Here is a 23,143-nt window from a genome sequence, read left to right as displayed (position 1 = left end):
CAAGTTGCAAAATGTCTTAGCATCATCTTATACCAGTTATTTATCAAATCACCCTCAACCTGGGCCAGAACACCAATATAGTTAAGTACATCAAGCAAGCATCTTTTATTTTTTCTACAGTGGGCTTCATGTATTGCTTTTAGTCTATTAGCTGATGCACAGGATTAAGGAGTTGTTAACAAGTTGTTTCCTGAGGTCTAAGGTTTGATACTACCAGCCTCCACTGCCTGTTTGACTCTAACCAAGTCATTTAACAGGCCAGGGCTCTCAGGCAGAGATAGAGACTGAGATCAGTGTTCTATTCCAGTCATCAAACACAAAATAATAATAAAAATTACAGCACATCCATGGCAAAAAAAACAAATGACTCAGCCTTACATGGCATTTAGAAGGTCCTGCTTTATGATTAACATACAGCATGCATTTCACTCTCACACAGGTGCACACAGAGCACAAAAGGTAGACAAAGTCAGCAAAGGTGTAACATGGACTTTTGTTATATGAGAAAGAGTTATAAAAAAAAAGGCCAAAAAAATGATCTGCAGTTAGGAAATAAACACCAACACTGGTGACTGGTAACTTCAAACCAGGAATTTAGCAGGAAACAAATGAATAGGTGGGACTAACTGAAAAGGCATGCTAATACATTTTGACAAGTCAAGGACTGTAACTATGATTAAACGACAGCTAAGGTCAATCAGTTTCATTCACAAACTGCCTCAGTAGCAACTCATTATAGCTACTTAACTAACTACACCTCAGATGACAGATTCAAGTTTCAAGTTTACATATATTATAGTGCTTTTAAACAAAGCACTTCAAAACAAACAAAACAATAAATAAATAAAATCTAATCCCAGCAATTATAACTGCCATAACTGTTTAATCAACAGTTATGACAGTAATATATATGTTAACTCTTCAAAAATAAACAGCAGCTATATTAAGCTGAACAGAAATGGAAACAACAAACATTGCTTACTATACTTACTACTCTTGTAAATGCAACTGTGAACAACAACTAGCAAGTTAAACAAGTTACAACATCACAATGCCAGCTCGATGGCTCAAAGGAATAAAACTATGATTACACTGTAGGCAGCCAGAGTTCATTTAATGGCTTGGATATATGTAGGAACTGGCTGCTGGCTGACAGGATGGGAGTGACATGGCACTGTTGGTTCACCCATTCCAGGGAGAGGGAGGTGGTACAGGCTTGCCATTCAGAAGGACATCTAAGTGGAGCACTAGGTGCTTCATCTAGTAGAGATGAAGCCTGAGCTGCCCAACTACATCAACTGTACCCTGAGGGGAACTATGTGGGTGGACGTCAATAGTGGAGTTCAGAAAAGCTGCTAGGGGGATGGTCCTAGTTGGTGAGGTAGGCTCTCTCACAGGGACCAGCATGCTGGCCCTTTCCTAAAACTGTACTGCTGACTGTGTTGTAGGGTTCTCATCAAACCCAAGAACAAAGCAGCTGGCTGGTTGAAGGTAGACGATCCATCAGATGAGGTCCTGTGGGAAGCAAAAACAACATACACACTACAGCAGCTATTTAACTGCTGCCTTTTAAATAAAATATCCCTTATCTGATGATAAAATACTCAAAAGTGCTGATAACAGCTAATAAATACAACAGCGGTTAGAACTCAAAATACAAATATTTACCTGTAGTATTAAGTCCAAGCCATCTTGCTCTCCAGAGTATGATCAAAGCCAGATATATTACAGTCCAGAAAAACAATGAGCAGAACCGAGGTCAAGAAAACTTCTTAACACCACAGTAAAATAGCATCTAACCAAATATTTCACAATTTTAACAGATATTTAATATGTTCAGACACGTCTATTCAAGTAAGTGTGCAAAGCAAATATTCACAGCAGATGCCAACCTCACAAATGCTAGCAAAATCATGACTTCTCTTGTAGATTACATCCATCTCAGCACACTTCAACTACAGTTTAAAACCAAATCCAGTCAAGCCAAAAACACTGATACCATCAGCAATATCCACTCTAAGTATGCCAGATCCCACTCGGTTCAGTTCAAGTCAATGACCAAGCCATCAGACAATCTCTTCTAGCATCTTCCAGCAACTTCTAGAAGTGGCTAGATGAAAATACAATGTATAACTGTCTCCTAACAACATCCCTATCAAGTTCTAGGAAAAATAAGCAAAAGGTGTAGCAGAGAGCAATGTTCTTCACAGATATCTGCGATTAACTACTCAGCACTGCTACAATCACATCAAAAATAACATTTACACTAAAGTATTTCAGCTTGTTTTACTCTAACACACTAGTCCCACCAACTTAGATCAGTAATTATTTTACTGGTAACAAAAGACTCACAGACTGATCCCATGCCCAAAAATTACAGTTACTTTAAAGACTTTACACAACTCAGAGGTCTGACTGCCATCAAATGAATGGATAAACACCACAGTACTTTATTCCAAACTTGGGGCTATCAAACACATACATTGCAACCTTATGTATCCCACCATGCATAAGCACTTGTACATGCACACACAAATGCGTAGATGGGTTACCCAATTACAGCCTTTACTGTGATTGTACACTTTAGATGTCTGACAATTATAAACTGAACAAAGAAATACATAAGTATGGCCACAGTGATGTATTTCAGTTCACTGCTGTTACACACACACTGCACTGAATACACAGATACGTGTTCACTAACTGCAGATATTTTACTGACTATGGGGTCATAATATCGAACAGTCTAAAGAGTGAAAATGCCGGACCTCGAACTCGTTATTGTGGGGGGCTGCACCCACCCACTCCATGCTAAATATATACATATATACCAACTCCGAGATCGCACTATAGTGAGGAAAAGGCAAATATTCCGACCTTCACTGCACTGCGATCCCACAAGAAGCACTTCGAGGTCCGGCATTTTTGCTCTTTGGAGTGTTCACCATTCTGAACATTCGTTCACATAATATAGACCCTGACTCTGTATATCTTAGATGTTTGTGATCAAATTAATGAATTTTAAATAATGGCCCAGTAATTTATTTTAGTTTAAATAGTTTAACCTTATTTAACCGCTGCTCTTGGTGTTGTCCGGATTTCAAAATGGGGCCGAACGCATGACATGAGGTGAAACCTGTTAGTGCTGGGGTGCTCTCAGGAGCCTTGAACCAGGTTTCTGTCACAGCACATCGGGTGTTCTCCATATTGAGAAGGGCCTCGAAAGCGTGCATCTTGAGGTTGAGACTTCTGGCATTGAGCAGCATTACCCTTAGTTTTTTTCCTTGGTGTTCTAGGGTGGTAGGTTTAGAATTTGAGCCTTGCCTTTAAAAAAAAAGGCACTATGGGGTGGCAAGGCAAGAGCCTTTGCCAATATCCTGAAGCCCAGGGTGACAGGTGCAAGCCGCCCCTCATGGCAGCGCTTGTCCAGCATGTCATCCCAGGCACAGACATTGGATCCCCTTTGAATGACACCAGAATTTAAGCCAATTATTAAAGCTGATCTTATCACTGTATTGTGGCATCATTCTAGGTGAAGGTAGGATACTGCTCAAGGTCAGGGTCATACCTGCCTGGGCTACATAATCAGAGAGCTCCTCGATGTCCCTTTTCATGTAGTCCAAGGAGGTACGTCTCAGGTCGTTGACACCAGCGTGGACAATGACTGAGTCGTACTTGTACCTGCTGTTGAGAGACCTGAGAGCACAAAAGGTAGACAAAGTCAGCAAACGTGTAACATGGACTTTTGTTATATGAGAAAGAGCTATAAAAAAAGGCCAAAAAAAATTATCTTCAGTTAGGAAATAAACACCAACACTGGTGACTGGTAACTTCAAACCAGGAATTTAGCAGGAAACAAATGAATAGGTGGGACTAACTGAAAAGGCATGCTAATACATTTTGACAAGTCAAGGACTGTTTAACTATGATTAAACGACAGCTGAGGTCAATCAGTTTCATTCACAAACTGCCTCAGTAGCAACTCATTATAGCTACTTAACTAACTACACCTCAGATGACAGATTCAAGTTTACATATATTATAGTGCTTTTAAACAAAGCACTTCAAAACAAACAAAACAAGAAATAAATAAAATCTAATCCCAGCAATTATAACTGCCATAACTGTTTAATCAACAGTTATGACAGTAATATATATGTTAACTCTTCAAAAATAAACAGCAGCTATATTAAGCTGAACAGAAATGGAAACAACAAACATTGCTTACTATACTTACTACTCTTGTAAATGCAACTGTGAACAACAACTAGCAAGTTAAACAAGTTACAACATAACAATGCCAGCTCGATGGCTCAAAGGAATAAAACTATGATTACACTGTAGGCAGCCAGAGTTCATTTAATGGCTTGGATATATGTAGGAACTGGCTGCTGGCTGACAGGATGGGAGTGACATGGCACTGTTGGTGCACCCATTCCAGGGAGAGGGAGGTGGTACTGGCTTGCCATTCACAAGGACATCTAAGTGGAGCACTAGATGCTTCATCTAGTAGAGATGAAGCCTGAGCTGCCCAACTACATAAACTGTACCCTGAGGGGAACTGTGTGCGTGGACGTCAATAGTGGAGTTCAGAAAAGCTGCTAGGGGGATGGTCCTAGTTGGTGAGGTAGGCTCTCTCACAGGGACCAGCATGCTGGCCCTTTCCTAAAACTGTACTGCTGACTGTGTTGTAGGATTCTCATCAAACCCAAGAACAAAGCAGCCGGCTGGTTGCAGGTAGACGATCCATCAGATGAGGTCCTGTGGGAAGCAAAAACAACATACACACCACAGCAGCTATTTAACTGCTGCCTTTTAAATAAAATATCCCTTCTCTGATGATAAAGTGCTGATAACAGCTAATAAATACAACAGCGGTTAGAAGTCAAAATACAAATATTTACCTGTAGTATTAAGTCCAAGCCATCTTGCTCTCCAGAGTATGATCAAAGCCAGATATATTACAGTCCAGAAAAACAATGAGCAGAACCGAGGTCAAGAAAACGTCTTAACACCACAGCAAAATAGCATCTAACCAAATATTTCACAATTTTAACAGATATTTAATATGTTCAGACATGTCTATTCAAGTAAGTGTGCAAAGCAAATATTCACAGCAGATGCCAACCTCACAAATGCTAGCAAAATCATGACTTATCTTGTAGATTACATCCATCTCTCAGCACACTTCAACTACAGTTTAAAACCAAATCCAGCCAAGCCAAAAACACTGATACCATCAACAATATCCACTCTAAGTATGCCAGACCCCACTCGGTTCAGTTCAAGTCAATGACCAAGCCATCAGACAATCTCTTCTAGCATCTTCCAGCAACTTCTAGAAGTGGCTAGATGAAAATACAATGTATAACTATTCTCCTAACAACATCCCTATCAAGTTCTAGGAAAAATAAGCAAAAGGTGTTGCAGAGAGCAATGTTCTTCACAGATATCTGCAATTAACTACTCAGCACTGCTACATTTACACTAAAGTATTTCAGCTTGTTTTACTCTAACACACTAGTCCCACCAACTTAGATCAGTAACTATTTTACTGGTAACAAAAGACTCACAGACTGATCCTATGCCCAAAAATTACAGTTACTTTAAAGACTTTACACAACTCAGAGGCCTGCCATCAAATGAATGGATAAACACCACAGTACTTTATTCCAAACTTGGGGCTGTCAAACACATACATTGCAACCTTATGTATCCCACCATGCATAAGCACTTGTACATGCACACACAAATGCGTAGATGGGTTACCCAATTACAGCCTTTACTGTGACTGTACACTTTAAATGTCTGACAATTATAAAGTGAACAAAGAAATACATAAGTATGGCCACAGTGATGTATTTCAGTTCACTGCTGTTACACACACACTGCACTGAACACACAGATACGTGTTCACTAACTGCAGATATTTTACTGACTATGGGGTCATAATATCGAACAGTCTAAAGAGTGAAAATGCCGGACCTCGAACTCGTTATTGTGGGGGGCTGCACCCACCCACTCCATGCTAAATATATACATATATACCAACTCCGAGATCGCACTATAGTGAGGAAAAGGCAAATATTCCGACCTTCACTGTACTGCGATCCTACAAAAAGCACTTTGAGGTCCGGCATTTTTGCTCTTTGGAGTGTTCACCATTCTGAACATTCGTTCACATAATATAGACCCTGACTCTGTATATCTTAGATGTTTGTGATCAAATTAATGAATTTTAAATAATGGCCCAGTAATTTATTTTAGTTTATTTGCTAATGTCAGATGAACATAATGTCCCACCAATTACAGCTATTTACTGACTGCGCAACTCAGAGATCTGGCTGTGATCAAACAAATAAATATGCAAATTTATAATAGAGTAACATTGTTCAGTTCTTTGCTCTCAGACGTATGCAGTGCAACAAATTCATACTGAACAATTAACAACTTTTGAGTGCTGCTCTATGAAAAAAAAAAGCATCCAAAACAATTTTTGGCAAATTTCGGAGTTACTTTTTTTTTGCAAGAAGAAGGCACAGCCCTCAAACTTACAAATTTATACCATCTCTGAATTTGCACACAGTGGGGAGGGGGTATCTCCACCATCAGGTAAAGTTGTTTGTTATATCAAAATATAAATATACTGTGTCTAAATATATGGTGGTGGTGTAACTTTGTAGTTTTTCTTCTGTCTTGAAAGCTAGGAGCATAATTTAAACATCTTTGTAGGGAATTATCCCATTACAACTCACTGTATCTTATACATCCATCAGCATTCCATTCTGTTGAATACATTTCTGTAATTTATCTATGCCATTAGACTCTTCCCATTATTACAGCGGTCTATTATGGATTTTTTTAATAGTAGATAATCCTTTGTTCCCTATGACTTTCTTTATTTACCTTTCTGTTCTACTACCACGACTGCTTTTTTTTTGCTATATGGCTATAAACTTTCATTTGCATCAATTCCAGTATCTTATTTTTATAGTGTCAGCAGACATGCTATAGGTCTATAGTTCTTAGGATGGCTTGCAGGTTAACATTTTAGCAGAACTACTACTTTTTGTCATTCAAAAGGTTGATATCTTCTTGGGAGGCGCATAATTTCTATGTAAAGATGTTAATACCTTTAACCAGAAGTGAGGTACTGCATTCAGGACCAGGGGTTTCTAGTTATTAACTTTTCTTGAATTGTGCCTGAGTTTCTCTGCCTGTTACTTCATCCCACTTCATATCCTCGACATTAGAGCTTCTTACTATTTCTTTTGACTCTTCTTTCCACTTAGTGGTTTTGCCATGTTCAACAAGGTCTTCATAAATCTTCACCAAAATGTAACTATTTCTTATTTTTGGTATCAGGTTCTATTCCTTTTGCTTTTCTTCCCTAATTCTCTAAAAAAACACTTTGGGTCAACAAACTACTTATTTTGTACTTTTCCTTTATATTTATTTGCATACCTTCTAAGTTATTTCTGCTTCTGCTTATATTTTTAATTTATTAATGGAAACAATGAATGATGCATCCTGGTCTGTTTTAATATTGTGTGTTGCTTTTACCAAATAAATCTTTCTACGAATTTTTGATGATCTGTTCCCTTTTCTGTATTCTTCTAACATTCTGGTCTTAGTTGCTCTATATACTTTTCAGTTTGATTCTTCCATGGTTGCTCATTTCTTCTGTTACACTACATTTGTTTCTAGTGCTATTTGTTTGTAGTTTAACTGCACAGTCATATATACTATTTATTTCTGTTATGTCATGTGAGTTGCTCACCACAGTCCTGATTACTGTGATCATCTGCTTTAGTAGTCTTCTAACATTTTGGGTTTTATTTACTTTCAGAAATCATTTATTTTACCTGTTGTAAATAATATATCTGCCTCTATTAAATCAATCAGGTCTTCCCCTTAGTTCATTTTCTTCTGGACTTAGAACATCTTCTTTGATCTCTATTTACCACCCTTTCCATTGCTATATAACCCTAAATGGGCTTTCATGCGAGTATTCTACAGAATATTCCAGATCATCTCCTTTAACATTTCTTCTTCAGATGCATCCTGCATCTGTTCTCCTCCATCTGGGACCTAATTGGCCAATTATGTTGCATTATTACTGGTGTGACAGTTTCCAGTGTTTCCTGCTCTTTCACTTATTGTCCAATTCTAACCGAATTTTCACATGACCCTCCTACAGAAGGCTGGAGAACATCAACCAGTGGTGTATACTGTTCATATGTATCCTGCTCTATTTGTTGCTTTTCCATGTAGGAACTTGTTGGCCAATAATGGTGTGATGCTGCCTGCATCAGAGTTTCCAGATTAAATGATTAACTTTGCAAATGGTCTATTACTGAAATGTCTCAAGACACAGGCAAACATATATTAATACAAAACAATCCATAGTAACATTTTTCCATTTACATACACTATATATCACATATTATTCTTTGCAACTATCATCAGTCGTGTTACATAAATTGTTGAATTCCTGCCTGTTCATGAGGAGGAGTGAGGTTTAATGGAAGGTTTAACGACTGATGATAGTTGCAAAGAATAATATGCCAAATAAATGTCTGTTTAATTTCTACCTTGCTAATCATTTTTACATTCCTCCATTCTGGTCTTATTTTTGTACTGAGAACTTGTATCATACTACTGTCTTTGTCTCTACTTCTCTTCAAATACCTTTGCAGCTGCATTCTTCAGTCATTAGCCCGGCTTTCTTCTTTGCATAAATACTGCACCATATCATTTCTATTTTTCTCTCTCATATCCATGTTTCTTTTGTTTTATAAATTTCAAAAATCTGTTTTTTTTGTTCTTTATCTTATCTCATTTCTATTTCCAAGTATCCCAATGTTTCCTCATTTAGATAATGTTTTGCCCTGATCTGTCATATTAAAGATTTGAAATTACCTGTAGCTTTTAACACATTTTCTTTTATAACTATTTTTCTTTCATTTAGTTTCTCTCTTACTCTTGCTACATACCCTCTGCCTGAAAATTCTGGGTTTCTTGCACAGTAGTAACAATACATAATCTCTGCCTTATTCTCATTTTATATTCGCTCTCTCAACCTGATATCATTACCCCCAACACATACAAAAAGCCATAGAGGCAATCATTCTACTATAACAATTGCAATCACATCAACAATACTGTCCACCCACAGTACAACCATTTTCTGATTGCGGACTTTGATGTCTAAAATATTTTTATCTGGTCTCCTGCCAGTTCATTTATATGTCATACCTGTCTTCAATGACCTTAAAAGCAAAAACAATGGATTATTACTGTGGGCACTGTATGTTGCTCAACACTGCCCAAAGATTTATCTTGTGTCCTGCCAAATGTTATCTTTTTATGTAACTTTTTTTATGTTCCAGGAAAGACATACACCTCTGAAGACTGGAGGGGGTGATCCCATGGTGGTTTATAGTGAAATGACTAGAAAAGCAAAGGCTAAGAAATGACAGTGGTTACTTTGAGCAAACAATGACAATGCTTTCCTCAAAAGGTGAAGGACTGGATAGCCACAGCCAGTTACCGTTGAAGTAGTAGGGAAATGAGAAAGCATGCTAATGATATAACACTGCTTCAATGTTTGGGTTATGTTTTTCATTAACGTCTTCTTTTACAGCTTCAGGGTAACTACTTTGTTATGAAATGATCTGTACTAATAAAGCAATTACGCTTGCGGTACTCTGAGCATATGGTCATGTTTAGTACTGAACTTACAATTTAATTTTAATTTCAGACATTTTACTTCCTACAGTGAGACGTTAACACAACTATGAGTAAAGTTTTGTCTAGTTTTCACGGAAAGAAAAAAAAATTAAATTCCAGACTGAACTTGGCTCTTAAATGTGCAGAGATAAAGGCTTCACTGTGAACCAAATGACAAAACTATGCCTCAGTATGAATAGCAACTTGAGCACCTAAATAGTCGCACAGGGAAAGATGTGAGTGGTTACTGCTGGGGTGCCCACCATGGAGGAAGAGAGAGAGTGATAGCTTCCGACTGGATAACTGCCAACATGCAAGTGGCAGCTTGTGTGGCATCAAAACAGCTAAGACCACAATGTGGGCATGTTAACCCTAATATGATGAAAGCTGCTATTATTAGCATTTGGGCAGAAAGTAGACCTATGCACAGGGAAGTTGTAGGTGCTCACATGATTTACGAAGGACAGGGTTATGGACCCCAAAGAAAGGCACTCATTGCCAGAATGCTAGTGACAGCAAAATCATCTCCTTAGCTGCCCAGATGACAGCTCCACTGATCAGCTCTAACCTTTGTGCTGGAGGCACCCAGTATGGAGGAAAAAAACGGGTTCAAGACAGGGAAATGTCTGATAATCAGCAGGCACACAAAGTAGTGGCTTATCAGTTTATACTGGTAGCCTATCTCCTAAGATCATTTCTGAAAATGGGCTTGTCACCGTTTTCCTAAACCTACTTCCTTAACTCTATTCTGAGTATCAATGTCTACGTAGAACTGCAACTGTCAGAATGCATGTTACATTTCTTGATATCTTCAGCAATTCACATGCTTGACTTTACTTGAATAAACATTGGCATGTAGTCTATGCCAATCAATATGTTACTATCAGGGGCTTGAAGCTCCCTTAATCCCCAAATGCTAGCAAGCTTTGACAGTATATGCCCCTACATTACAAGGCATTTTTCAAGTAAAGTGGGTTTGGTTTTAGATTTTTTTTAATAAGGATGCAGATTAAGTATACCACACAGCACGACTAGCCCTGCTTTTCAAACATTATATTTAATGCTGCAGTGTTTACTCTCAACGTGAACTGCTTAAAGTATGAATCTGGCATGCTCTCCAATTTAAATGGGTTAAGATGTGAATTTAACATTATTTTTTCCCCCCACAGAAGAGAAAGGCATGTCCACAAGGTATCACTATTAAAGTCTTCTAACAAAAGTCTTAACCTATACTGAGACTCATTTGGGGAGGTATAATAAAACAATGTCTTGGCTTTTGTTCCGTAGGGTCAGAACAGTAAACAAAAGATAAAAATTTAATTCTGGCTAAGATCAAGTGCATTACCTGTTTTTATCAGTTCAATATAGTTACAACTCTGAAAACTAAGTTGAAAAACAAAAACACTTTAGCTTAATAATCAAAACACTTGCTTAGCATGTACTTCTATGTAAACAAGTCCTTCAGGTCAAATGCAGTCTTATTCAGAAGGATTAAGATCTTTTCAAAAGGTAAACTCCTGGCTCTTTGTTTCACTTTGTGACATGGTTTAAGATCCTCAGTTAAGACATACAGTACCTGCAAAGGAGACCGCAGTGTAGCCACCTTACTTCCCTCCAGTGTTTCAGTCTGGCAAACAATGGCTCTTTTCACTCCTGAATCCTTGTGTACAACACTGTACAAGTAATGACCCAGTTTTGTGAGCGGAATCTTGTCAGCAGTGGAATGGTCATGAGGTGCTGAGCATAAAAAAGGTACATTATTAGCAGGAAAGACTAGAGCAGAATAAAAAACTTCAAATTAGTGCTGCATGTATTTTTAGTAATGTTAACCTTGAAAAATGAAAAGAAATAACTTAAATCAGGAATAAAACTTTACGAATAACTAGATTCAATATTTTTCTTGCAAAATACTTTAGAAATCACGGTGCAGGTACAAAAAAATGACAATCTAAAATTTACCTCGACATTTTTGTGCTGGCCAAAAAACTTTCAAAACCCAAGTAGGGATAAAAATCATGACAATGTACAATAAATACAAATTAAATGACTAAACTATACAAACATACTGGAAAAAAGATAAACTAAATAGAAAATCTAGAGCTATGCTTCAGCAAAATGGATAGTCTCCAATAGCTCTGCTTTTGACCAAACATCAACTCTTCTTCTTCTTTCGGCTTTTTCCAGTTAGGGATCGCCACAGCGGATCACCTGTCTGCTCATGATTGGCAGTGGAGTTTTACAGTGCCGAGTTGTCAGCTCGGCACCCAACCTTCCAGAGAAGGCACACACATGCACGCACTCATGCCTAGGGCCAATTTAGAGTGTCCAATCCACCTACAGCATGTCTTTGGGATGTGGGAGGAAACCCACGCAACCACAAGGAGGACATGCAAATTCCGCACAGAAGGCAGCCCAGCTGAGGATCAAACCAGAGAACCTCTTGCTGTGAGGTGGCAACGCTAACCGCTGTACCACTGCGGTCGCCCTAGAAGTAACACAACATCAGTAAATATAAGAAAATATTTCCCCCCAAAGGGAACTTATCTACCCAGAAAAGGAAAGCACAAGCTGACCATCGATCCTCAAAAGCCTCAGGAGCGTACACTTCAATGGCAGTAAATCTATGAAGGGCTTCACGCACAAACGTGTATTTTTAGTCAGCTCATTTCAAACTGCTTGACAGTTTGGGCATGAGGAAGGTGCCCTAAAGCTATGCAAGCTGTCCGGCTGTTATAGCTTTGGTAGAATATAACCTATACAGCTAAGGCTATTGCAGCAGTGATCAATATAAACGACATACATTTTCATAGATTGAATGTTGCTCTCCTTATTCATAAATAGCATCATGTGATTTCTAAGGCTGATGATTATTTTTTGCACCATACCTCACATCTCATTTTGATATTTCTCCTTGCTATGCCCCCACAGGAAAGGGAATATTTGCACCAAATTGTGTGTTGGAGTATAATTCATCACTATTGCTTTTGTTTCATTTATTTAATAACATGCCATTTGACTGTAAGCATGTATCATGTTGAAAACCTGTTACAGCATAATGCCAGTAACAAATAAAGCTATATTTTCTTGCAGACCACTCCACTGGTATCCCTCTGTGTTTGATAACAGATCTATCTAGCTAGGGGCATCAAATAATAGTACAAATCACAAAGGGGAAAGGGGGCAATCCTATCCATTTCCCCTCCTTATGTTTAGTGTGTCTGACAAGCTACCACTCACTTTCAACTTGGCTTGCAAACCCTTGTAGACTTTTTTGTATTAATGTAGTTCAACTCTGTGGAACCTCAAAAGTATATAATATCTGCCATACAGAGGTCCAGCTTACACTATTGCTTGCCTATTCCATGTTTATGCTTAAAAGCATAAGTGAATAATTAACTGTAGTATCACTCTCTATCATTAGTGTCTTTTATGATGTTATCAAACACAAACCTACACTGGACCTAGCATATTATTTTTGCCAAAGTTTTACTTGCCAATATTGCTGCAAATACTTTAAAATCATGGTTGCAAATAGATATAGGTCTATGAGAACCTAGGCCTGAGGGATTATTGCCCTGCTCTGGTATTACCACTTAGCTCTTTCCAGGAAGGTAGGAAGTACCCCAAACCTCAACTCTGATATTACAATAAAGTACAGTTGTGTACACTTACCATAAATGTAGATGTTTGAGTGTATTCACTGTGCAGTCACTACATTTGGGTAATCTGCTGGCAGGTTGCCCTCAGTCGGCCTGAATTCCAAACTCTTGGGCCCTGCATCAGTTGCTGTCTCCTCTTCCATGACGTCAGGTCATCAGGGGTATAAAACATGCAGCCGACGCCATTTTCTTTAGTTTTTCTTGCCCCCGATGTCAGGTGCCCCCAAAAAGATAGCAATATTATATATATATATATATATATATATATATATATATATATTTATATACAGGCATCAATATAAACTTTACCTTCATCTACAAGCAAATACACCACATAGGTTGTAGAAGATAGAGAAGGAAAGATAACCTGTAGAATGACAGGGGGAGGGGATGGCGGGGGGTAACCTGGACTGCAACACTGAATACACTCGAACATCTACATTTACGGTAAGTGTACCCAACTGTACTATGTTCTTCGTGTTTCACTGTTGCAGTCATTACATTTGGGTAGAATCCCAAAGCTATGGTTGGGAGGCTGGAGGTAAACAGCATTAGGTGCGGCTATAAGGCCCTGCAGCACTGCAGTGGCAAAGCCTGCCCTGGACATAGAGTAGAGAGGTAAATGGTAATAATTTGTAAAGTGTGAACAGAACTCCAAGTAGAAGCCTCTAGAATATCTTTGGTTGGTACTCCTCTAAGAAAGGCTGCTGAAGTAGCTGCAACTCTGGTGGAATGAGACCTAATGCCCTTGGGCACAGGTTTACCATGGTGCAAGTAGCAGAAACGGACGCAGTGGCTTATCCACTTTGAAATTGTCTGCTTTTAGATAGCCTTTCCTTCTGATCCTGCAGCATATGACACTAGTAATTGCTCAGCTTTTGTCCTGCTCAAGTAGAATCTTAACTGTCTGAACGTCCAAGGAATGCAGAATTATCTCCCCTTTGTTCTGTGGATTTGGATAAAAAGTTGGCAGATGAATTGTTTGGTTAAGAGCCCCACTGGAAACCACCTTAGGCATAAAAGTAGGATTTGTCCTCAGAGACACCCTGTTTGGGTAAAATATGATAAAGGGCTCTACAGCCACGAGGGCCTGTAGCTCTGACACTCTTCTTGCTTAAGTAATTGCTAGTAGCAGAGCTGTTTTCCATGACGAGAACTTTATATCAGCGGTAGCAGCTGGTTCAAATGGAGGCAGGGTGAGCTTTTTCAACACATAACTGAGGTCCCATGCAGGTAATGGTGATCTTCTAGGAGGCGTTAGGTTTTTGGCTTCTCTAAGATACTGCTTTAGTAAAGGATGAGAAAAGATTGGTGGCTCTGTATTGTAATGAGCCGAAATGGCAGAGGCATGGATTTTGATTGATGAGAAAGATAGGCCTTTGTCAAGCATCTCAGTTAAGTATTGTAATATCTGAGGAATATGTGGTTCTGCTGTATCAGTTCCTTGTGCTTGATTCCAAGTACAGAATATCTTCCATTTGTCAACATAAGATTTTCTAGTACTAGGCCTTCCGGCTTCCAAAATGACATCCATCACAGCTTTACTGAGAGGTGTCGATCGTATGATGACAAGATTAGCCATGCTGCCAAGGTTCAGAGTCTGTAGTTGATTGTGCAAGATCTGACTGTTTTGCTGGGACAGTAGTTGTGGTCTTTGAGGCAAGGCCCAAACTGGGTATTGAGACAAGTTCCTTTCCTTAGGATTGGGTACCAGTATTGGCGGGGCCAGTCCGGGGCAATTAATATCATCTTTGGCTTCTCTTGCCTGACTTTTAGGAGGACCTTGGGTAGAAGAGGCAGAGGAGGGAATGCGTAAATGGACAGGTTTTTCCAACTGAAGGATAGGGCATCCACTTTCCATGCTTGTCTGTGATAAGTCCTTGTCCAGAATCTTTTCAATTGATAATTTTGAGGAGAGGCAGAGATATCTATGTCTGGGCTCTGCCATTTCTCTGTTATCATGCTGAATACTTGTGGATTTAGTTTCCACTTGTGAGGATCCATAAGGTTTCTGCTTAAATCGTCTGCCAGAGTGTTCTGTTTTCCTGGCAGGAATTGAGCTTGAAGATTTATTTGGTAGGTGAAAGCTGTGTCTCACAGTGCCATGGCTAATCTGTAAATGGGACATGAGTGTGCACCCCCTTGTTTATATACCACATGACTGTGGTGTTGTCCGTCTTTACCAGTAGTTGTCCTGGATGAAGCAAGTCCTTGAAGGCTGTTAGGGCATTTTGAACAAATAGCATCTCTTTCTGTTGATATGTAGATGCATTTGATTTGGTGCCCATATGCCCTGAATGCATCTTCCTGCCATGTGAGCCGCCCCAGGCATAATCTGATGCGTCTGTTAATGTTTGGCTGGCAGGGGTAGAGTGAAGGGCCGTCCCATATTTTGGTGACAGGTCTTTGCCCACCACAGAAACTCCTGTTGCAGGCAGGGGATGAGAAGAATCATTGTTTCTAGACTGTGTGAATGTTGACTCCATAAACGTTTTAGGTACCATTGCAGTTTACTCATATGCAGTCTAGCATATGGAACTAGTAGGATGCAGGATGCCATGAAGCCCAGAGCCTGCAGAATTTGTCTTGCAGAAGATTGGGTTTTTGTTGCCATCAGTTTGAAGTAAGTAGTCAGTTGCCTTTGTTTGTCTGGTGTGAGGTAAGCCATCTGGGCAGCGGTATGCAAGCTTGCACCAGGAATGTTCTCTTTTGAGAGGGTACCAGTTGTGATTTCTTCTCATTTGTTGTGCACCCTAGGCATGCTAGAAGCCTTTTCACAAACCCCAGGTGTCGTAGAAGAGTGTCTTTGTTCTCTGCTTGAATGAGACAGTCATCCAAGTAAGGATATATTTGAATACTTCTTCGTCTGCAAAATGCAATTACTGGTCCCAGGCACTTTGTAAAGACCCTGGGCACAGTAGATAAGCCAAAGGGCAGTGCAGAGAATTGGTAATGCATTAAGCCAGCCTTGAATCTGAGGTACCTTCTGCACAACTGTCTTATTGGGACATGCAGGTATGCCTCTTTTAAGTCTAAAGTCGCCAGCCAAGCATTCTTGCCCAGCATGGGCAGAAGCTGTCGCAAGGTGAGCATTTTGAATTTTGGAATGTCCAGGTATGTGTTCAAAATCGATAAATCCAGTACTGGCCGCCAGGGTACCAAGAACACTCCTTTTTCCTGTTCTGGTACTGTCTGAATGGCCCCCATATCCATTAGGGACGTAACCTGTTTCTGTGCCTCTGCCCATTGTTTTTTTGCCAGGTCTGGCCAACCATTTGTCATTGGCAGTGTGTGGTAATGGAATCTGTATCCCAGTGATATGATGTTCAGTACCCACTTGTCCTGGGTTAATTGCCAATTTTGTACAAAAAGTGCAAATTTTTCCCCTATGGGTGCTGCCAACAGATAAGTGCTTGGTGTAGGCAGAGGGAAGTCATTGGGATTGCTTTCTGTAAATTTGCGCTTTATCTCCCCCAGATTTGGAGGTGGATGCGCCCCATCGCTTTGACCTGTATGAGTCTTGTGCCTGGTACCTGGAAAAGTACAGTTTTGTACCTACCATAAATGTAGATGTTAGAGGATCCACATTGCTGCAGTCCTAACTATTGGGTAGTCCGCTGTCCAGTCGGCCCGAATACCAAAGTATATGGCTGACGTCGGTCAGGGCGCATTAGACTGACGCCAGTACGTCAGGGTACTAATGCGCATGACCGGCGATCATATCCTCAGTCTTTTCTTGCCCCAGATGTCAGAAGACCCTGAAAAGCTAAGGCCAAAACCAAAATTCCAAACATACCTGCACCAAAAATATGTACAATATATACAAAATTACCAGAATATAACCTCACCTACACAACCACCCTTAAACACAGAGGGAAGGAGGGAGGGTAAATTGGACTGCAGCAATGTGGATCCTCGAACATCTACATTTATGGTAGGTACAAAACTGTACTATGTTCTTCATTCCACATTGCTGCAGTCCTAACTATTGGGTAGAATCCCAAAGCAGAGGTAAGGGAGGCTGGCAAATCATAAGGAAGCAGGAACTGACAACATGCCTTGCAAAATAGCTGTGGCAAAACCAGCCCTAGACTTAGAGTAGAGAGGAAGGTGATAATGCTTAGAGAAAGTATGCACTGAACTCCAAGTAGCTGCCTCCAAAATATCCTTAGTGGCCACCTCCCTTAGAAATGCTGTAGAAGTGGCAGTAGCCCTAGTGGAATGAGGCCTAATTCCAGCTGGAATCTCCTTACCATGATGGGAATAACAAAATGCAATGCAAAACCCAATCCACCTAGAAATAGATTGTTTTGACACAGGCTTGCCCTGCGAACCCAAAGCAAAAGAAACAAACAACTGCTGAGACTGCCTAAAATCCTTAGTCCTGCTCAAATAATAACGCAATTGCCTGTGTACATCTAAAGTGTGCAAAATCTTTTCCCCTTTATTTTGGGGATCTGCATAAAAAGTAGGCAAATGAATAGTTTGGTTTAAAGCCACACTAGAAACCACCTTAGGCATAAAGGTAGGATTAGTACGTAAAGATACCCTATCCTTATGAAAAATCAAAAAAGGCTCTACCGCCATAAGGGCCTGCAACTCAGAAACCCTTCTTGCAGAAGTAATGGCCAACAAAAAAGCAGTCTTCCATGACAAATATTTCAATTCAGCAGTAGCCGCAGGCTCAAAAGGTTGTAGAGTAAGTTTCTCCAACACAAAATTGAGATCCCAAGCAGGAGTAGGAGCTCTACGTGGGGGTCTTATATTCTTGCCCCTCTAAGAAATTGCTTGAACAAAGGATGCGAAAACAATGGTGGGTCACAATCATAGTGAGCTGAAATTGCTGCAGCATGAATCTTAATGGAAGAGAAAGACAAACCTTTGTCCAATAACTCAGTAAGATATCGAAGAGCCACACTCAAATTAGGCTCAGAAATCTCCAAATTGTTTGCTGCACTCCAAAATAAAATCTCTTCCATTTTTCTGCATACACTTTCCTTGTACTAGGTCTTCTGGCTTCCATAATCACATTTAAAACTTGTTGAGGAAGTTGAGACCTGCTGTCTTTCAAAACAGAATATGCCAGGCTGTTAGATGAAGAGATTGAAGCTTGACATTGAACAGGTGACCGTCCCTCTGAGACAACAGGTGTGGAATCAAGGGTAAAGGCCATGGAGGCTTCCTTACCAGACTCCTCAGTAATGGGTACCAGTGCTGCGAGGCCAATCTGGAGCTATTAAAATCATCCTTGGCTTGTCTTGTCTGACCTTTAGAAGCACCTTTGGGAGAAGAGGCAGAGGTGGGAAAGCATACACATGAAGATTTTTCCAACTGAAAGAAAGAGCATCCACTTTCCAAGCTGTGTGATGAAACCTCTTTGTGCAAAACTTTGGCAGCTGGTGGTTTAGTGGAGAAGCGAACAGATCTATGTCTGGAGTTCCCCATGACACTGTCAATTTTGAAATACATGAAGATCCAGTTTCCACTGTGGGGATCCATGATTTGTCTGCTTAACACATCTGCTAAGGAGTTCTGTGCTCGGCAGAAACCTTGCCTGAAGAGTTAGTTGCAAGCTGAGCGCAGTCTCCCATAAAATCATTGCTTGCCTGCACAATGGGTAAGAATGTGTTCGCCCTTGTTTGTTGATGTACCACATGACAGTTGTGTTGTCTGTTAGAATCAACACCTGCCCTGGAAGAAGTAACTCCTTAAAAGCCATTAATGCAAACTGGACTGCTAACATCTCTTTCATGTTGATATGTAGATGCTGTAGTCTGGCAGGCCACTTGTCTTGTATCCACTTTCCATTTAGATGAGCTCCCAAGCAATGTCTGAGGCATCTGTCGTTAGAATCTGACTCGCCTCTGGCCGGGTCACAGAGAGTCCCTTGTTTAGGTGACATTCCTGAGCCCACCACAAAAATTCCTTTTGAATGCAAGGTATTATTTGAATGACAGTGTCCAAATCCTGGCAGTGCTGTGTCCATACATTTTTGAGATACCATTGCAGCTTCCTCATATGCAGTTTGGCATTGGGAAGCACCAGAATACAAGATGCCATGAACCCTAAGGCTTGAAGGACTGTCCTTGCAGTCAGCCCGGACTGAAGAGATAGTTGATGGAAGTAACTGGAAAGATTCTTTTGTTTGTCCGGGGTTAAAAGGCCATCTGGGCTGCTGTATTCAGTCTCACACCCAGAAAGCACATGTCTTGAGAGGGTACTAGACTGGACTTTATTTCGTTCACAGAATACCCTAGGCATCTTAGCACTGCTATGACATAATCCAAATGCTGTAGAAGGTCTTCCTTTTCTTGAGCTAGAATCAGGCAGTCGTCCAAGTAAGGATAGATTTGAATTCCTTTTAGCCTGAAGTAAGCTATCACTGAGCCAGAACCTTTGTGAATACTCTGGGCAGTGGATAAGCCAAAGGGCAATGCAGAGAACTGATAATGAGAATTTCCAGCTCAAACGCAGATACTTCCTGCAACTTAGTCTTATAGGCACATGAAGGTAAGCTTCCTTGAGATCTAAAGTTACCATCCAGTGATCCTTGCCCAGCAGAGGTAAAAGCTGTTGTAACGTCAACATTTTGAACTTGGGAATGTCCAGATAAGTGTTGAGGATAGATAAATCCAAAATTGGCCTCCACGTGTTCCCCTTCTTCGGTACTAGGAACAGGCGAGAATAAAATCCTAGGCCCCTTTCTGGCACAGGAACTGGCTGAATGGCCCCTATGTGGAGCAACAGAGAAATTTGCTTGTGAGCCTCTTGTCTTTGTAGAAGAGGAATGTCTGGCATGCCTTTGAAAGGAGGCATGGTATGGAAATAAAACCTGTAACCGTGGTGAATGATATCCAGAACCCATCTGTCTTGGGTAATTAAATCCCAATTTTCTTTGAAAAGAGACAGTCTTCCTCCCAAAGGTGCTGCCAGGCGAGAATGTACTGGCAGCTGAAAAGGCAGGTCATTGGGTCTGCTTACGAAAGGACTGACCCCTGCCCTCACCAGAAGTCTGAGCAGGGGAACTCCCTGTCCTAGGCCTAAAAGAACCTTGAGCTCTGCCCCTACCACGTCTAGACCTACCCCTAGACTGGGAATCATAAGCAGGATAAGTCCATCCCTTAGTAGGCCAATTTCTACTAAACTTCGGAGGCTGCACCTGCAAAAATCCTTAACAGTTTGCATAGACTTAGCCTTGTCCTCCATTTTCTTTAAGACTGCTTCCACAGGCGAACCAAACAACACATCAGACTGCAAAGGAGCATCTAAAATCCTTGTTTTAACATGCTCAGCTAAATTCTGATCTCTCAACCAGGCATGCCCACGAAGAACAGAACCAGTGGCAGCCACCCTCGAGGAGGCCTGCACAGCATCAAAACCACATTGCAAGGAATGTTTACCCACCTGTTCAGACACATGAACTAAATCCTGCAACTCTTTACACTCAATACCTTCTGCCAGAGCATCCACCTTAGATTTCAATTGTGAAAGGAGATAATTCTGATATTTTAACATGTGAAACTGACAATTCAACGCCCTCATGGCTAAAGTGGAAGAAGTATACACTTTCTTTCCCCATCTATCCAAAGCCCTTGCCTCTTTATCAGGAGGAACAGGATTTTTAACAACAGAGGCCTTCACACCTTTAGGCCCCTGAGAGACAGTTTCGGGTCTGCCCTAGGACTCTTAAAAGATACTTATGAGCTTCAGGCACCCTATAGTACCTATCCGGTTTAACTGGGGCAGGAGGAAAAGAATCAGGAAGGAGGGAAGCCACTGCGAAAACATCTTCCGCCGCATTCAGAACAGGAGGTATAGCTAAAGGCCTATGCTAGGGTAGAAACAAGAATTCCTAAGCCTCTTCCTGGAATCAGAGAAATCTTGACCTTCCCATTTAAAATGCTCCCTCATGGAATGCAGAGTCTCTGAAAATGAAAAATCCTCAGGAGGAGAAGCTGAAGGAGTAGAATCATCCACATCAGAATCAGAATAAGGAGGATACTCCTGCAAGTCTTCAGTCAAGACTCAGAAGCCTCGAACATTGCTCAAAACTCTCAAACTCAGGTTCCACCCTAGGCCTCTTATCAGGAGGGGCATAGAACCTCTAATCATAGTAATCAAATCCTCTGCCATTTTAAGCATATGTTTCTTAGGCAAAGACCCTGAAGCACTAGGAGAAACCCCACTGAAGTTAAACTTGGCCTGCCTCTCAAAGAAGCCTTGGAGACAGAAGGGGAGGCTCTAACCACCTTAGGAAGAGAGGGAAGAACAGCCACCTGAGAAGCCCCTCAGCCTGGCCTACTTCCTGCGAGGATACATCCTGTAACAGTAAAGTCTCTCCCTGAGACTCCAAAGAAACACCTGGCAAAACCTCCGGCTCCACTGAGCCTTCTAAAGATCCGACGTCTGGGACTGTCGGTTCTTCCACTCTAGGCTTTGCTACTTTGTCCTTGCGCTTTTGGCGAAGCAGGCCGGAGCCTCCGACGGCATTTTATAATTACAACGCTTCCCAAAAACTAACCTGGCACAGTCTAACCTTCCCTTAATAGTGCGTTTGTTAAATCGAGCACAAGAGCGGCATCCAACAACGTCGTGCTCAGGCCCTAAACAAGGTATACACAAAGTACGGTAATCCCTATGAGGTATCTGTTTCCCACAAGAAATACAGTTATTCACTTTTTCTGACATCCGCTTAAATACTGAGGCAACAAAAACCAAAATATTCCCCAACGGGGTACTTAGCCAACTTTGATTCGGTCTGAAACTCTGACTTCAGAAACTTTCAGAACGCCAACCTGCACTCGCAAAATTGCTTCTGCATCGGACCATGCGGCAAAAAAGACTGAGGATATGACGTCGGTCATGCGCATTAGTACCCTGACGTACTGACGTCAGTCTAATGCGCCCTGACCGACGTCAGCCATATACTTTGGTATTCGGGCCGACTGGACAGCGGACTACCCAATAGTTAGGACTGCAGCAATGTGGAATGAAGAACATCCTTAGGGCGTCTGGATTTGCCCCTTTGAGCTCTGTCTGACACAGGAAAGGGCCAGTTTTTTGTAAGCCAGTGTCTACTGAATCTAGGTGGCTGCACTTGTAAGAAATCTTTAACAGTTTGCAGAGACTTAGCTTTGTCTTCCATTTTCTTTAAAACCTCTTCTGCCTTAATACTAAACAGAAAATCATGCTGTAAAGGTGCATCTAGAAATTCAGCTTTAACATGATCAGGCAAATTTTGTTCCATTAACCAGGCATGCCTCCTAATCACAGATCCAGTAACTGTGGCCCTGCAGGAGACCTCTAAAAAATCAAAACCACATTGCAAAGTATGCCTTCCAACTTGTTCAGCTGCATGCAATAATTCCTGCAATTCCTTATTTTCTGCACATTCTGAAATCAACATCATTTTCTGTTTCAGCAATCCCATAACATGTTGTTGGTACTTAAGCATATGAAATTGACAGTTTAAGGCCCTAACTGCCAAGGTTGCAGATGTATAAACCTTTTTTCCCCATCTGTCCAGCGCCCTTGAATCTCTGTCGGAGGGGGTAGGGTTTTTTGCTGTTGAGGCCTTAACTCCCTTTGGACCCTGTGAAATAGTTTCAGGATCAGCAGCAGGGTTTCTAAATAAAAATTCATGACAGGCAGGGACTCTGTAATACCAGAAGTAAAGAGTCAGGGGTCAGGCTTGACTCCGAAAAAACATAATCCATAATGTCTAACACAGGGGGAATGGCTAAAGGCTTGTG

At 40.8% G+C, this 23,143-nt stretch overlaps 1 protein-coding gene across 2 annotated transcripts in view; it reads right to left on the bottom strand.

Moving 5' to 3' along the window:
• The window catches only part of VPS13A (vacuolar protein sorting 13 homolog A), a 4,910,496-nt gene that overhangs the window by 1,443,863 nt on the left and 3,443,490 nt on the right, over window positions 1-23,143 (bottom strand). For both annotated transcript variants that reach the window (XM_044060868.1, XM_044060869.1), the window contains exon 45: window positions 11,309-11,469. In XM_044060868.1, coding sequence (XP_043916803.1) covers window positions 11,309-11,469 — 161 coding nt within the window. The remainder of the gene's footprint in view (window positions 1-11,308; window positions 11,470-23,143) is intronic.

This window comes from Protopterus annectens, chromosome 2.part0, assembly GCF_019279795.1.
Source record: "Protopterus annectens isolate FY-2018-M chromosome 2.part0, PAN1.0, whole genome shotgun sequence".
Taxonomy (NCBI): domain Eukaryota; kingdom Metazoa; phylum Chordata; order Ceratodontiformes; family Protopteridae; genus Protopterus; species Protopterus annectens.
Note: the sequence above shows the minus strand (reverse complement) of the source record. Positions and strands in the feature narration are given on the sequence as shown.